A 16,674-nucleotide genomic window follows, 5' to 3' on the forward strand; every position below is an offset into this window, starting at 1 on the left:
TCTCTCTAAACTGACCTCAGCACAGAGTCAGCAGATAGGAGGCGTGTACGAGGAGAGAGAAGCAGAGGACGTCCGTTCTTCAGCCAGCTGATCTGAGGGGGAGGGTTTCCTGCTGTCTGACACTCCAGAGTCACAACACTGTCCTGTGTGACCTGCAGCTCTCTGGGGACAGTGGTCTCACCAGAGATGGATGGTGGGACTGTGACAAGTCAAATCAAATGAAAGCAAATCTTCAGAAACCTATACACTAACACAGAAACACATCTGCAAAATGTTCAAACTGACCTAGTACGAAGAGGGTGTAGATTTTGCTCTCCCGTCCAGCCGGGCTGACAGCCAAACAGGTGTATGTTCCAGAATCCTCGGGAGTCAGCCTCAGTAATGTTAGAGTGCTGCCGTCCGAGGTCACACTGCCAGGTTACAAATACAGATGTTTTCACATTAACACCACGCTACTTGATCCATTTTCCCCTGTCGTTATTTTCTCTGAACGTTATTATTTTCCCATCATCATTATTATCATCATCGTCTCACGATTTTCTCACACCCACACACACACACAGACACACACACACACAAATTTACTTTCTCTGGCTGATTCAGTTGCAATGACCACAGAAGCTGCTGAACAGCTGAAAAACAGCTGCTCTTACCGTTCCTCATGTCGAAATTAGCCAAGAGACTATAAACGACTCCATTTGTCTGTCCACACATCCCTCGGTCATGGTCATTATCTTTGACGATGATTCACATTTTATTTTCCAAATCTATAGGGAATGCCGTTGATCCATGTGATGCTTGTGAAACTAATTCAGCCGCTTTGAACGAGCACAATGTGCTACTTAAAATGTACTATTATCAGTTATTATTCTTAAAGCCCTGGCAGTAAATGCGGTATGTGAATGACTTACGTGATGTGACGGGCGTTTGATCCGTCTAAAGTCACTCCGTCTTTCAGCCAGCTAAGACGTGGTGTGGGGATTCCAGTTGCTCTGCACTCCAGGGTCAGCTCCTCGCCCATGGGTGCACTCACATCAGAAGAGCGTTCAGAGTCCAAGATGGTCGGCGATACTAAGTAGGGCAAAGATAACAGCTAAATGCCACCGAAAATCACTACTTTTATGAATAGAAGGTAGAATTTTCTAGGTTGAGTATAATTTTTTTCTTAATTTTTTTATTTCTCTTTACCCTGCACTGTGAGTGTGTAGTCTTTCTGTGTGTGTCCCTCTCTGTTCTTGGCCACACAGGTGTATGTTCCAGCATGAGACAGCGTGAGGGGCCCCAGCTCCAGCCTATTCCCTCGAACGGACCACTGCCACTGCAGACTGCTCTCTGGACAGCAAACACAATCACTTACACTAGCCGTCACACATGGCACATACTATTCCAATCCCACTATCATTGCCTCCCTCCTACCAATAGGAGTTCCATCCTTGAGCCAGGTGATGCTGGGCACAGGGACCCCTGAGGCCTCACACAGCAAGGCCACATGGGAGCCAAGGGTGTAGTTTAGGGACTCCAGCAGAGGCCCGTCCAGGACAGGTGGAACTGTGGACATATATTTGAAGAATAAAACCACTCCCTTTTGAACAAAGCTGTTTAAAGTGTTACATAGGAGAGGTATTCTCACCATGAATGGTCAGTCTGAATGTCCTGTCCACCTGTCCAGCCACATTGGATACTTTGCATGTGTAGGCGCCACCATCTGCCATCTAGGAACCAAAAAAGAAGGCCAGTGTGGTGACGGAGGGTGCATTTTGAGTACAAGCTATAGGCAAAAAAGTGTCTCCTTCCTGCTATGCTAGCTGGTGCATGCATTCTAAAAGCCACTTTGAGTCCTTAAAATACTTTGTTTGCAGCCTCAAACGTATGACGTAAAAGCATTTTATCCTGACCTGAACTCCTATGATCTCCAGCTGATGAGGATCCATCTTCAGCCCGTTCCCTGCGGCCAGTTGCAGCCCATTCTTGTACCATGTGACCTCAGGCTCAGGAACACCATGTGCTTCACATCGCAAGGTGACCGAGGAGCCAACTTGCGGGGTGATCAAGTCTGACTCGACATCTAGACGGGGCTTCAGGGTGGGCAGGACTGAAGCACATAAAGACAGGGCCATGATCTCAGTTTGATTCATTCAGAATCGCTATGATTCACTCCTGAACTATCCTCGGCCACAGCTGGCCTGCGGTAAACAGATTTCTTTTGTAGCCTGGACAATGTTTGAGATGTGATCATCTGTATATGTAGCTGAATTGTGCAGATGGGTCACCATGTGTATGCTCACCGTAAACACTGAGGAGAATGCTCTTCTGGTCCTGGCCTGCTGAGTTGGTGGCTGTGCATACATATTGCCCAGCATCTTCCAGCCTTGCCCGGGGCAACTGAAGCATCTGGCCACCTATAATATATAGATATGTTATGATATGAAATGTTCCATATTGGCCATTATTAGAGTCAAACAAAGGAAATGCTCCTGACTTAAAAATCATTTGGGTATCACGGGTGGCCGTGATCTGACCTGGCAGAATGTGGATACCGGTGTTGAAGTGGAGGATCTGCCCATCTCTGGTCCAGGTGATCTCTGGAGGAGGGTACGCTTGGACGTCACACAGCATTGACACCATGTGGCCCTCAATCACACTAACGTCCTCCTCCTTAACGCCAATTATTCTAGGAGGCACTGAAAGAGATACAACAATGTTTTGTAGACTTAAAAGAAGTCATAAAAGGAAATCCGATAACATATATTATAAATAACCCAAAACACATGTATTGGTCCCCTTGATGGGAAATTGAATATACAGAGGTAGTGGTAAAGCCCTTATGGACTTTTCTTACCTTGCACTTTCAGACTGAAGAGCTTCTCAACTGTTCCAACTTTGTTCTCAGCTACACACAAATAGCCAGCCATGTCTGAAACCTGGACACTTAGGAGCTGAAAGATGGGATTGAAGTGTTATTCCTCAATAGAACATGTCACGGTTGGATCTGTTTACAAGCTGGTATTTGTCTCAAAGTCAAATGATTAACCTGGAGCCGAGTCCCGTCCTCACTGATTTGGTGCTGTGAGTCTGTGTGCACCGGCTGCCTGTCTCTCAGCCAGGAGATGACTGGAGTCGGGTGTCCAGTCACATCACAATGAAGGACCACGGAGCTGTTGACCACTGCTCCCACTTCCTCCATAAACTCCTCTAACGCCCCCATGATCACCGGAGGGACTGGGGAGGTAAACACGACAGACATTCCGTATCATTTCCAAATAAACACATTTTATTGCATATGTTATATTCACAACTACATTATGTGCAAGTGCTTGCTTACCTAAGATTTCCAGTTCAAAGTGCATGCGATCCTCTCCGGCCTCATTAACAGCCTGACATGTAAACTTTCCAGCATCTTCTTTCTGCACTCGGGTGATTTGTAGCACCTGTCCACCTGAAAGGACAAACGTACAACGGCAGACTTATCTATGAATGTGAGGCCCCCGTCATAGGTAACAACCACACTACTGCTTTTAACTGAGATCACACAGGAAGGAGTTCTCTCTGACCTGGAAGCAGTACCACTCCATCGGCAGAGGTGAGTTTTCGTCCATCCTTGTACCAGCTGAGCTTGGGAGGGGGGATGGCATTACTCTCACAGGACAGGCTGATTGGATGGCCCAAGACCACCTCCCGCTTCTCCACCATGTCCTCATTATCGTCATCCTCGTGTCCGAGACCCCAGGCTGCTTCTCTGTTAGTCACCCGGTGAAAGATCGGAGGAACTAGCAAGACAAGAGCATCTTTGGGTCAGTTCACTTTCTATTTACTGAAGATTTGATTTATTCCAAAACATTTTAATTATACAATAAAAAAAATCTACACGTCACCAAATAATTTACCTTATAAATAGTATGTGAAAATCAGTTGGCATTTCAATTTGAACTGAACGCCCAATCATGATACTGATTTGGTTATATCATACGCAGATTTTACCCAACATACCCTGAATAGTGACATGAAAGTCTCTCTTGTCCTCTCCTGCAGAGTTGGTGACCACACAGGTGTACTGCCCCTCATGAGACAGCATGGCGTTCTCTATGTGGAGGATGAAGCCACTCTCTTGAATGCCGGCATGGAGGTTTCCAGTCAGCAACTAAAGACAAAGAAAATACATGAACGGATATCGTGTTGTAATCAGTCTATATCAGATGTGGGTTTGAAAGGCTAGTACTACTAACTCAATAAAACATTTGGCAAGAGATAAAATGTCTGGCTTTTAAAACACAATTTCCCACCTGTATCGTGTTTTACAAAAAATACATGCAAGAAAACAATACGTAGCCCCCTCAGAAAAAAAGATGCACACATAGGTAGATGTTGCAACCATATTAAGCTGCACATAAAAATACATGTAGGTCAAGGAAAAAACACACAGGGCAAAGCAGTTTCATTACAGTATTTTACATCATGATATTCAAATCCCTGGATTCTTCTTCTACATCTTTGTTATAATGCACTGGCTCACTCGCAGCACAAAAACCTGGAGGGTGGAGGTGGCTTGTGCAAGAGGATGTAAATTCTGTTGAGGCTGTTGCAATTCTTACTGGTTGCCAGTAGAGGCTGATAGAGATTACAACTTTACTCTCACCTTAGAAGTACATGTTTGTGGTTTTAAGAGATGCTTGCAAGAATGAAACACCAACCTGTCCGTCTTTGAACCAGTTAACCGTGGGCTCTGGAAAACCTTTAGTCAGGCAGGAAAGAGTTAAACTCCCATTGATCCGTACTTTCTCTCCCTGACCACCAAACTTTAAGGATGTAGAGTCGCCTTCTATCTGTGGTGGGACTGATGAAACAAATAACAGGGGTTTCATTAAAGGTTCTGTCTCACCCACTTTAATGCGTAAGTGGCATAGATGTCTCTTACCCAGAACACTCAGAGAATAATGTTTGATGGCGGTGCCGGCCGGATTCGTGGCCCTGCAGGTGTAGAGGCCAGTGCTGTCTCCCTGTGCTGAGCCCAGTCGCAGCGCCTGTCCGCCACGGGTGTATGTCGACTGGGGACTGGACACGATGGGCTGGTTGTCCTTCAACCAGGTGATGCTGGGTGTGGGTGAGCCCTCAACATCACAGGGGAGGACTGTGGGGAAACCCAGGACCACCGAAACCTCTGAGGTCTCACTGGGGCCCTTGATGGTGGGGGGAGCTGGGGAGAGAGACAGACAACACGTTAATGTTTAATAGCCAGTATGATTTTTACTGGCCCACGGCACAGGATGGGTAGATCTTTGGGGAATTGGCCTGTTTTGTGCATGAGACCCTCTGAAACAGAAATGTAGTGTGCAATAGTTTGGGCAAAAGTCTCGGAAATCCCCAGAGCCCTGCATGAAGACAATTCAGTGTGTGCTCATAGATTAGCAGTGTTGTGTACGTCAAATCACAGAATTGTAGAGGCAAGGTCTACACATGAATTTAATATTATGTTCAGTATTTTTCTTTCTTGAAACAACACTGCTACCACAGCACCGTTGGAAAACAAATCAACTTAATATCCTGATGACTTTTAAAGGACTTTTTTGTCTTCCTTGTAGAAAATAAATGCGAGTACAAGCTGAATTCAGGCCAGTGTGGTTGCAAGTGTATGCGTCTTAGATAAAGTAGAGACCTTGCACTGTGAGTCTGAACTGGCGCATCTGAGTTCCTGCGTTGTTACTGGCCAGACACTGGTAAAGCCCCTGGTCCCTCAGTCTTACTGACTTCACCTTCAACACCTGGCCATTTTCCAGAAACTCAACATGGGGGTCTCCGTCGCGAGACAGAACCCTGAAGAGAGGAAGGAGTGGTGGATCAAATCAATGCTATGGGTGTGTGGTGCTGAATGTCACATTATTAAACTGTTGAGAGTGATGCTTACTCTCCGTCGCGGCTCCATTCCACTCTGGGTGCTGGTCGACCGCTTACCCGACACTGAAACTCCACCTCCTGGCCCAGTACCACAGTTAAGTCCTGCAGTCGGGATGCTCCTGAGATCACTGGCGGAGCTGTAAGTATGTGCACATACAACAGAAATACACTAGTTGGTATTTATGGAATCGGAATGAGATAATGATCACTTCAAATTCAAAATCACTGTTGTGAGGTGAAAACAGATATATTAAAGGAGGGACATAATGAGGTCATCTGCATTAACTATAATGGATAGTCTTTGAAGGTGTGGATGGAATAACATACAACTGTATTATCAAAAGTCTAATTAAACAGTTCTTTGGGAGCTTTAGACCACATCCCTATTAAATCTGTACTTGATGGAGTAGGTATCCTTCCATCTGTCTTTTCCCTCTTCTATTCTTTCATATACTAAATAAATACCAGTGTCAGCCAGTGACAGCTGGTTTATGAGCTCACCTTGCACCACAATGTGATATTCTCTCCGGGCCTCTCCAGCTGAGTTTTGAGCTGTGCAGGCAAATCTGCCTGCATGTTCTGGCTGAACTCTGTAGATTCTCAGCAGCCTGTTCCCATTCTGCAGATACACCCCAGGACTGTCCACCTGGTCGTACAAAAATCCGTTTAGTGCATCCTTGATGTCTTTTTGTAATTAGAGCAATGGCCACTTAATGGCATTGTACAGCTAGATATCAACAAGGTATATTAACATGCAGCCCAGGTTTTACATTAACTGAAAGAGGCAATTCAGGGTGAAAGAACTCACTGGATGACCATCTTTAGTCCAGGTGATAGTAGGGGAGGGGATCCCAAAGGCATCGCAGCCCAGAGTGAGAGGCTGCTTCAAGGTGACAGTGAGGTTCAGTTGCTGCCCGTCCTCTTGGATCTCTGGGGGAACTACAGAAGTACAAAAGGAAAAAAGGAAGATTTGTGTTTGCACTATATTTGAGTTCAGTTAAAGGTATTTTGTTCGGAGGAAAAAAATGAGGGTAACAAAATTCTCACCATTTACTTTCAGCCTAGTCTTTCTCTCCACAGAGCCTGCCTCATTGGTCGCCACACACTTGAAGTCCCCGCTGTGGCTGGCAGACGCTGTTCTAATTACGAGAGCTCCATCCCTCGCCACAGAAAGCTCTGATTGTTCAGGCTGTATCTCCAGGCCATTCTTGAACCAGCGCAGCTTGGGATGAGGTGTACCTGCATGTGCGGAGACAAGAAAAGGATTGTTAGGGAGTATAAACTGAGCTTTATTGATCACATCTGACAGAAAGAAAAGTTACTTCCATCTCTCTGCTTCTCTACAGGGGAACTTAATGGGCAAGCGGCCCAGACTAGAAAAAAAGATGGCTCTACATTTATCTGCTGGACAGCGGGAGAGCGGGGGAGACATTGCCAAAATGGATCCTTGTAGCCTGCGAGCCTAAGATTTCAAGGTCACATTAAAAAGTAAGGCACAGTATGCTGGAGAGATGCAAGATGCACGGCTTAAAACACTAGCATCAAGATTTATTGCCAGACACAGTCTTGAGCACTAAGAATAGGAGTGGTCGAACAAGCAGTTCAAAAGGCACTGGTGCGTACACTCAGGAGCCTGAAACAGATGTGTTCTGTGGATTACTGGGTGGGAAAGAGGTGATAACAGTCAAATGGAGAAAGGTGGAATAGGGACAATACAGAGAATTTCATACCCAAAGCAACAGGACAAACCAGCAAGTCGCAAAGAAAGATCAGTGCAGTGGAGTGATCCAAATGTCATGGCTCTGTCTATTTACAGAGGTGTTACATATACATAAACACCACAGACCCGGAAGCGAAATCAAACACTGCGCCCTTCCTCAATCCAAAAAAATACTAACCAAATGAGACGCAGCACCAGCAAAAGCTGATGTTATCGTCCGTCGCCTCTCTGAGCACATGTTTACAGTTAAGGAGCTCTAAGCAAATTCATTATCTCATTGCTGGGAGGAAATGCCTGCAGATGTTCTGTTTTAGATGTTAACAGATCTCATTAGTAGCTTTTGAATTTACTTGCTGGGGCTGATGAAGTCCTAGATTATCTCTTCCATGTGCTTCTCAAATAATTACCTCTATCAAATGTGATGCGCTTGTTGGTGAATTAATAATATCCTTCTGGCAGAGACTGCACTTTATCTCCCTCATACAGATGGATCTCAAGAGAACAACGAGGGGATCCTAGTTTCCTGCTTCTGTCTGCCTCTCTAGGATGTCAAGGGCATCAAGCATTTCCGTGTGAGCCCTCTGTGGCCAGGTACAGTCTGCCTGCCTGCCGGTATGACTTGGATGGAAGGAGGGCTAGTGTAGCTTCATCTTCCTGTTCCTGTGCTTCAAGGTGCGCCTCAGACATCTCTGTCCTTCATCAGCAAGCAGCAGCCTGTAATTAGGATTCCTCTCCCAGCAGGCCCCAATGCAGAGGAAAGCAGATGTTGCTCACTGTGGCAACATACAGGCTGATGTTCCAGCTGTTGCTCTACATTGGACACGACCCTCACCTCCTCTCACCGTGCTGGTAACCATGACACAGCTACACACAAAACAATACCTGTTTGCACGGGCTGTCAGAGCATTAAGTATCCATCAGTGCACCCACAGACATTCCCAGACACTCACTGTGTTTTGATAAAATAGGGAGCTTTCTGCGTCCCTCCAGGATGCTACCTTGTTTCAGACAGACACAGAGGTTTTAAAATATAGAGACAACAGCATACATCTGGGTGCTGCGATAAAAAGAGGATGCGCCTTTTAAGATGGCAAGGATCTTTTTTCTGGTTTGGCAAATAAAAGTCTACATTCACAGTGAAACAATCCTTTGATGGTGCACAAATACGCATATCTGTCCTACATTTAAAGTGGAAATTTCTCTTGTGTCATAAAGACAAACACATAGTTTTTAGGCTCTAAAAACTTCCTTCACACACTGTAAATTGTGTCTCTTCGAATCATTCCGTACCTTTAGCAGGGCAAGGGATGATGACCTTGCTGTTCGCTACTTTCTCCATTACGGCATCTCCGGGTTCTGCAAAGGATGGGGCCTCTGTGAGGACAGAAAAACATGTTATCTGCTTGTTCAAATGCAAGGGCAGTTGATAGAGGGACCCTTAAATCCAAAGTGAAATGAATTTTAAAACAGATTAATGATTCAGTTTAGGTAAATGAGTAAGTGAGAAGCCTTAAGAGCATTTGAGGGACTGATGTGGGTGTTAGATTTGAGACATTTGTACTCTCTGGCCAATCAAGTGACAAAGAGAATTAATGAAACTAATTACAACAACATGGGATGATACAGCTTTAAAGGCTCCAAGTGGAATAGAAAAAATGTATAACTTGAGCATATACTAGCTCTGCCATGGTTAGTACATACACATGTACTTGGCATTTCAGGGTTTTGATATCCAGAAAGCATCAAAGGCAGACTGAAGATCATTAGGAGCATGGGTTGGGGTGGAACCAGGGGCCTATACATCTATCATTTGCTTAGAAGTGGATGTTGAAGTACTGATTAGAAAGAATAATGTTGTCTGTGTATTAAGTAAATAGTAATGGATCAAGAACAGACCTCTGTGGCAGCCCATAAGTGATGGCACAAGTTGATAGAGGTTTAAAGGACTGCTTGAGGGGTGAGTGTACTCTATCAGAAGAGATGGTTGAATAGCTTTGGACAACCTTTTCCCAGACACCTTATCGAAGCCGGATTAGATGGGTGGGGCTGTGTGAATGCGACAATGTGGCATTCACACCTACTCCACAATGTGAATGGCCAGCTGTGCGGAGGTGAGAACGGAGCCAGGGTCTGAATTTATTTCTCTAGCGGTCTTCTTTTTATTCTACTACTGCAACAAAATCAGTCACTATTTATGTGAATAGCCGAGTGCAACACTATGAGTGTCTTCATGTACCCCTCCCCAGCTATAAAGGTCAGCTTTTAACTCCCTGCCTTTGAGTGTAGCCATTCAGAACAATTATAAACTCTTTCAATTTTTGATGTGGTAGGACAATTCGCCGTATGAAACATTTATTTTCTAGTACAAATGACACCTTATCCTCATGCAGCATGTAGCTACTGTGCCTCAGAATGTACCTCTAGACAGACAGGGGAGAGCCTAAAACTGGGACACTGTCAGTATATATACATCTTCATATTACTAGTGCTAGGAAATGGTTTAAATAGGTTTCACATAATTCACAATATGCTGTTTATACTGCAGAGTTGTGTTAAATATTGTCAAAATGAACAAAACGTGTTTTAAGTGCTGAACCGCAGATATTCACCAAGAATTTCCAGCTTGATCTCCAAGGTCTCCTGTCCAGCGCTGTTCCTGGCCACGCACTGGTAAGTGCCCTGGTCAGTCAGGCTGACCTGCTGGATCTTGAGGGGCGTAGTGTTCTTGACCCCAACAGGAAGTCCATTGTGAAACCAACTGACCTCAGGGCTTGGCTGTCCTTGGACCACACATGGCAGAGTCACTCTTTGGCCAATCAGGGCTTTCAGGAGGGAAGGTGCTGGCTGAATTCTAGGCTTAGCTGAGTACAAAAACAAACATCCTAAATGCATGTCTTATCACATCTCTTACACACCTCTATCTATTTACAAATCAACATTTTTTGTTAGAGGTGACGTGTTCTCATTGGAATCTATCAACTTGACAGCATTTTGAAAACACAAGTTTTAAAGTTTCTAAGAACTTTCTAATGAAGCCGCAGAGAGTTACCTTGAATGTGTAAATTGTAGCTGAGGGACACGTTGCCTGCTGGGTTTTCCGCAGTGCAGGTGTACAGTTTACTGTCAATCAGGCGCACATCAGTGATCCTCAGAGAGCCTGAAGACAGGACAGTGAACCTGGAGAGTGGTTAGGGGCAAAGGGATGGAGAAAACACTTTATGAGTCACTGAAGATCTACAGCCACTGTGTTTTGGGAGATAAGTGTTCCTGTTTTGAAGTGATATTTTCCTCTAATGTCCCATTTACATTGTTGAGAATGAATACTATGAATGAATCTATACGAGCAGATAAATATGTATAAAGGCTGGCCAGTGTTTATAGTATTGGTAAGCCTTGATAGTCTGTGAGGATTTTAAGTTTCATGTTCCAGTTTTGCTTCTGTTACTATTTTTAGTAGGAGATGAGTTGATGAAAACAGTTCCTGTAAACAGATTCAAACAGTGAATTCCCAGTACAGCGACAGTCAGAAGCACATTGATAAAGTGCTTCATTAGTATGTAGATTAATTAGATAATATGTTCACATTTTGAGCAATTTGTGAAAGGAATGGAGCATAACACATCCATTGTATTGTGTTTTCTTTACTTTAAATGTAATTCTAAGTTACGTTCAAAATACAAAACAAAGCATGAGAAATAGTGACAGCAACACAGACTTGAAATACATTTGGAGGCTGCTGATGGCGTCTTTGCATTTGTGTTGTTGTCTGAAAGAAAAACGGATCTAGTGATGGATTAAAGCTCTGAACAAGAAAGCACTTTGTGGAGTCTGGACCTTAGCCAGGGCCTCGTACTCTCCCTCGTGAGTTCTTGTGAGTTGTTATCACAGTTACCATTGTCCAGGGTAATTACAGTGTGAAAGGGTAACCAAAGTTTGAACTGGTGATGTCACCATAGAAAAGGTCATAGGCTCCAAAAAAATCAATGCATATCTTCCTGTTGGGAACAGAAATGTGCACAGCAGCTGTTGTGTGTTTTTCAACAAGGGGTCAGAAAATACAGATGATTTGAAAATCAAAAGGTCGTCTTGATGGTGGAGTCAAATGGAAGGTTATGCAGATCTCCGTTATCTTGAGAACATCCATGCGGAAAGCAAAATGTATAGATTATACAGAAAGCGTGCCATTGGTCTGTCCGTGGGGGAGAAGGGAGGAAATCGGGGGTTTAGAAGAGGAGGAGGAGGAGCAGGAGGAGGAGGAGGAGGAGGAGGAAGAGGCAGCGGAAGGTGTACTCTGTATAGAGTTATAGATTCCAGTAGACAGATGGAGACGAACACATGTACTGCCATCCACTCCAATAACATGATTTGTAGCAAAAACAAGAGCGTAGGTTAAAAGTACTTAAATGTAGGTCAGCAACTTTAAAGGGGCGTGTGGCAACCTGAATAGCACCAGAAGCTATCCAGCTGTATAAATGCTTAATATGCACAAATGTAAACAAACTTCTGTGATTTATCCTAGATAAGTGCGTCTGCTAAGCAACTGAATTTTAACAATAACATGTTTGTGTAAGTGGAAATGAGTTTGAAGCACAAAGAGCTCTCTATTTCAGCTGCACATATGGTGTAACGTCGCTCCCCCACCTCCCCAAACAGCCTGAGGAGAGGCAGCAACATCTAACATTGGAACCAAATGTGGTCAATCGGAGCTGCTCAGGCTGCAGCGCGGCAATGCAAGAGTGAAGGCTGACACAAGCTCAAGCACACGAGACATGAACCACCCCTCTCGCCCATCCATCACACCCCACATTGGTGTCAAGTCATCTGTTTACACAGTCTGACACAAAGACTAACTGGGACAAATTGGCCTCATCAGGATTACGTGTAGAGTGAATAAACCCAGAGGGTTGAATAGCTTTGTGTCTTTTTGTTAGTGCAAGCCTATTACATAGCTATGGCAGAAATCTTACTGCCCACTGATTTCAACAATCAGCACCCCTTGTCATTTCCTCTGACCCCACAGAGTGTAGCTGGAGGGAATAAATCTCCCTCCTTCACAGAGTGCTTGTTTCTGCAGGTCCTGCATATGCAAAGCCAGGGCTTATGTGGGGGCTGTTCACAGAGATGTGTTATTCTCATCAGACAGGACTAGTAAAGAGTCAGCATGTTGTTTTACTGCTGAAGCACTCCAGGGAATCCGAACATCAGGCAGACAGGGCTTGTATCTCTTCCTCTGTCAGTTCGTTTTCCTCCCCTCTTCCTGGCATCCCCCCCACTCCACTCCACCCCCACCCCTTTCCTTCTTCCTGGCCCCACACAAGTCATACTGTATCTGAGTCACCGCAGCTTTCAGCCCACTCCGTCATTCTTCTATCTACCCCAAAACCATTCGGTCTGGTGTCTGGCCCAGAGAGTCTGTCTGTCATCTGTCCCCAGTCTGTCTGCACCCAGAGTGACCACACATGAAAGCCAGGAATCGGCGAACCATGTTAGACCAGATGTTCCTCCTCAGTTTATCCAACCAGTGAGGCCCGCACACATCTCTCTCTGGCAGACTGCTGCTGTCTCTGCCTAACTGCCCTTCAAAAGTCATCACTAAATTAACTCCAAAACATTAGCAGCAGCTTGGAATGGCAGCCAGCTTCAGTCAGTGACCCTTGTAAAAACGGAGTCAGATGTTAGCTAAGTCAGATGTAAGGCATGGTGAGAAATGTTGGTACATGATGTTTAACTAATTTTACTCAATCATTTCCAGAACGAGGTAAGACTTCCTCTTACCCAGCTGTGACGGGGGGGATTGGGTGTCCATTTCTGCTCCATGTGACAAGTGGAGAGGGACTGCCTTGGACTTCACATGGGAGAACAACCTCTGTGCCCACCTCTGCAGCCATCTTCACTGTGTTGTCATGGCCACTCACACCCACTATCTTAGGCATGGCTGGAAAACAGGGAAAGAAGTTGTAAGAATACCATGTATATACAGTACCTTCCCTAAACAGGAAGATTTATCATACAGTCCAACATCATACAGTCTGTGTAGACAGATGTCAGCCTCTGCTAAACCAAACACTGCTATGTTTGGGTGACTGTGGTGTTAACATTTTTTTTTTTTGCCTTACTGTTGACACTGAGCTGGATCTCTCGGCTAGCGTAGCCCACAGGACTGGTGGCAGTGCAGATGTAAATGCCTGCATCCTCATTGGTAGGGTGGGGGATGAGGAGGTCTCCATCAGGGTCGGACAAAAGAGATGAGTGGTCCCTGAGCAGAGGCTGCCTCCCCTGGAGGAACAGCAGGCATAAGACCAGACAGAATATACTTTAGATAAAAGCTGTCCACACAACAGCGCAGGGACACTAAGCTTGGTTTAAGGTTTACAGCCCAACCTTTGATGTCTAATGTAATTACAGTGCACGCCATTAACTCACTCTCTATCCCCAATGCACAGAAACAAGAGAGCAGCCTGCTGCACACACACTTGCTTTGAACATAAAATTGCTTTTACAGATTCACTTTTAACTGACAAGAAAAGAAAATTTACTCCATTCTCGAGTACTCCTCTGAAAATATTTGGGGAAAAAGAAAGGAAGAAAAAACTGGCTCAGTTCAACACTATGTATATTGACTTCACTCAGTGAAGCTGACTGTAATAGTGTGGGGTGTTTATTTCTTCATGGGAAGTGACTGCTTTTAAAGATTGTGGTGGCAACATCCATCTATTTGTCTATAGTTGATAATTTGGTGGAAATGTCATGAATGTGCCTTTAAAGATCATATTGTTGTCAATCAATCTGAGGATAGGCGTCATTCATTTAGCATTCTGGGCGGGTCAAGCATGTTGACTTTGCAGCGGTTCTGCCTGGTGGCATATAATCTTTGAGGATTTCTCCTTGTGATGTCTTTTTTACTCAAGTGTTGTACTGGAAGGTGCTGCAAGAAATGTTTTAAATAGATTCTTCGGTACAGTACAATCTTGAGTGATTCCTCACAGTCAAGCAATAATATGGTTTTATACTTCCTGCTCAAGTTAAATCAAATCTTGATTGAAATACAAAGTGTTACTGTTGGTGGTATTTTAAGAAAAATAAGGCCAGAGGGAGAAACCATGTTGTGGGATTAATATGCTAGTAGGAAACTGAATATATATATATATATATTCTTTAAATCAAATTGTATCTTAAAGTGACAACCTGGAGGATCTCCGTTTCGATTTCTTTATCAACACCTATGGCGATAAGTGGTAACTGCAGGTATGTTTTGGGATTTTACTTCCCAAAGATCACTGCTTGGGATTTTTTCCAGACACCCAGTTTGTAATACCACAAATGCAAGAGCTTTCATCAATGTGCCATAGGCGCAATCTCCTTTGTGTTACCTCATTCGGTGATAGATAGTGGCTTAAAGCTTGGGTAGGCAACTTTGGAGAAACCAGCGAAAGTAAGTCAGATTTTCAAAGTAACCAACCAAAACTTTAGGCCTCCCTCCAAAACTCCCCAATAACACACAAATGCACACTTCCTGACTAATGCTGGAGTCCACGAGAGCGCCATCATCACTAACCATATTCAACTAACTCAATGAGTGCACAGGCAGAGTGCACGCAGGAAGGTACATAGGTAGGCCATCAAATCATTTCATGCAAGCGGAATGAAATGATTGGACGGGGTTATTACAGGTCTGCTACAACCACGGATACCAGATGTTTCCTTTTTTGACATGATTTAAGTTTAAGTAGTAAATCTTAAGAGAATGCATTATAAGATGAAGATGGTTTCCATTACCGTCACTGTGGTTATGCTAGTGCTGATTACATTAAAAGCTGGTTTGGCTCAACACTTCCAGTAGAAAACTCTGGATTCCATTACCATTGCAGAACTGCATGCTGATCTTTTGTTTGATTGTAACATGCTTGATATAGCTACCACTTCAACAAGTATTTAAGGTGAATTAATGCCAAGTGTGATCCTCACTAGATAATGTAGTGGGGAATAAGAACTATACAGCCAAAGCCATCACCAATAAAAGTAGATTTTGACAACGAGTGTGACATCCTACCTTGGACCAGACAACTTTTGGCTTGGGAACTCCGCTGGCTTCGCATGATAGTGTGATGGCTACACCCTCATTGGCTATGTAGTGGTATGGACCAGCGTTGATCTCAGGAGGCACTGTGGAAGAAGTAGGTCACAAAACACAGCTGTTTGACTGGTCGTGAAGAAGGGTGCCCACAGAATTATCACTAGTCTTAGCCAGCCAGCAGTGTCAGCGCTCAAGGTATTTCTTCATTACAAACTGATGATGAACCGTAATCTGGCCTGTCATTACGCGCCTATGAACAAAATGACCCTTTCATCAAAGCATGCAATAAATGAACCCTCTCACTGTGATGACAGCAGGTGGTTAAGTTATAGACATAATGTTGTTTTCCATGCTGAGTCAGCACATAGTTGACCTGACCGTCCAAACCGTAATATTTTGTCCAAACCTGCCAGTGTCTCTAGCATTGAGAAACTGAATTCAGGAATTGGAACTCAAAGGAATAGTTACCTTTTTGCTTTCTTGCTGACAGCTAGATGAGAAGATGTATACCACTCTCCAGCTCGGGTGAGGTATTGATCTTTCCACCTAATCTCAACATGTCTGACATATCCTTCAACATGGGCTCTTACCGTGAACCTCCAGGCTGACTGTGATGTTCATGGAGCCTGCTACATTCACAGCTGTGCAGACATATGTCCCAGCATCCCGTGGGACTACTCTTTCAATGTACAAACTGCCATCACTCCTCAAGAACATCCTCCCATTCAGCTGAACCTGTGCAGGAGAAAAGCAACAGCTGTTACACAGGAACATGGAGATTATCTGTAAGACGTACTGTACGCATTTGAAAGCTAAATACTAGTCAGTCTTACAGGTTTTCCATTTTGGGACCAGTGTCTTTCTGGAAGAGGTATTCCATCCAACAGCATGCAAGGAATACTGAGGGACTGACCGATGCCAGTGGTGATGATTGGGGCACCTTGGGCCAGGAGAGGGGGCTCTGCAGGAAAAGGTCAGAGCATAAATGGAA

At 44.4% G+C, this 16,674-nt stretch overlaps 1 protein-coding gene across 1 annotated transcript in view; it reads right to left on the reverse strand.

The window, feature by feature from the left end:
• The window catches only part of hmcn2 (hemicentin 2), a gene marked incomplete at its 5' end in the record, with an annotated part of 44,266 nt that overhangs the window by 15,056 nt on the left and 12,536 nt on the right, over window positions 1-16,674 (reverse strand). Inside the window, 29 exons of the mRNA XM_079162055.1 lie at window positions 16-199; window positions 286-410; window positions 912-1,071; window positions 1,189-1,332; window positions 1,417-1,548; window positions 1,631-1,712; window positions 1,896-2,092; window positions 2,286-2,399; window positions 2,520-2,681; window positions 2,840-2,936; window positions 3,032-3,219; window positions 3,323-3,436; window positions 3,552-3,767; window positions 3,988-4,138; window positions 4,689-4,831; window positions 4,913-5,191; window positions 5,651-5,808; window positions 5,900-6,026; window positions 6,391-6,535; window positions 6,698-6,828; window positions 6,937-7,128; window positions 8,900-8,983; window positions 10,219-10,470; window positions 10,659-10,786; window positions 13,385-13,544; window positions 13,726-13,885; window positions 15,660-15,772; window positions 16,274-16,418; window positions 16,517-16,644. Coding sequence (XP_079018181.1) covers window positions 16-199; window positions 286-410; window positions 912-1,071; window positions 1,189-1,332; window positions 1,417-1,548; window positions 1,631-1,712; window positions 1,896-2,092; window positions 2,286-2,399; window positions 2,520-2,681; window positions 2,840-2,936; window positions 3,032-3,219; window positions 3,323-3,436; window positions 3,552-3,767; window positions 3,988-4,138; window positions 4,689-4,831; window positions 4,913-5,191; window positions 5,651-5,808; window positions 5,900-6,026; window positions 6,391-6,535; window positions 6,698-6,828; window positions 6,937-7,128; window positions 8,900-8,983; window positions 10,219-10,470; window positions 10,659-10,786; window positions 13,385-13,544; window positions 13,726-13,885; window positions 15,660-15,772; window positions 16,274-16,418; window positions 16,517-16,644 — 4,411 coding nt within the window. The remainder of the gene's footprint in view (window positions 1-15; window positions 200-285; window positions 411-911; window positions 1,072-1,188; window positions 1,333-1,416; window positions 1,549-1,630; window positions 1,713-1,895; window positions 2,093-2,285; window positions 2,400-2,519; window positions 2,682-2,839; window positions 2,937-3,031; window positions 3,220-3,322; window positions 3,437-3,551; window positions 3,768-3,987; window positions 4,139-4,688; window positions 4,832-4,912; window positions 5,192-5,650; window positions 5,809-5,899; window positions 6,027-6,390; window positions 6,536-6,697; window positions 6,829-6,936; window positions 7,129-8,899; window positions 8,984-10,218; window positions 10,471-10,658; window positions 10,787-13,384; window positions 13,545-13,725; window positions 13,886-15,659; window positions 15,773-16,273; window positions 16,419-16,516; window positions 16,645-16,674) is intronic.

Source organism: Pholis gunnellus (assembly GCF_910591455.1).
Source record: "Pholis gunnellus genome assembly, chromosome: 6".
In the NCBI taxonomy this organism is placed as follows: Eukaryota; Metazoa; Chordata; class Actinopteri; order Perciformes; family Pholidae; genus Pholis; species Pholis gunnellus.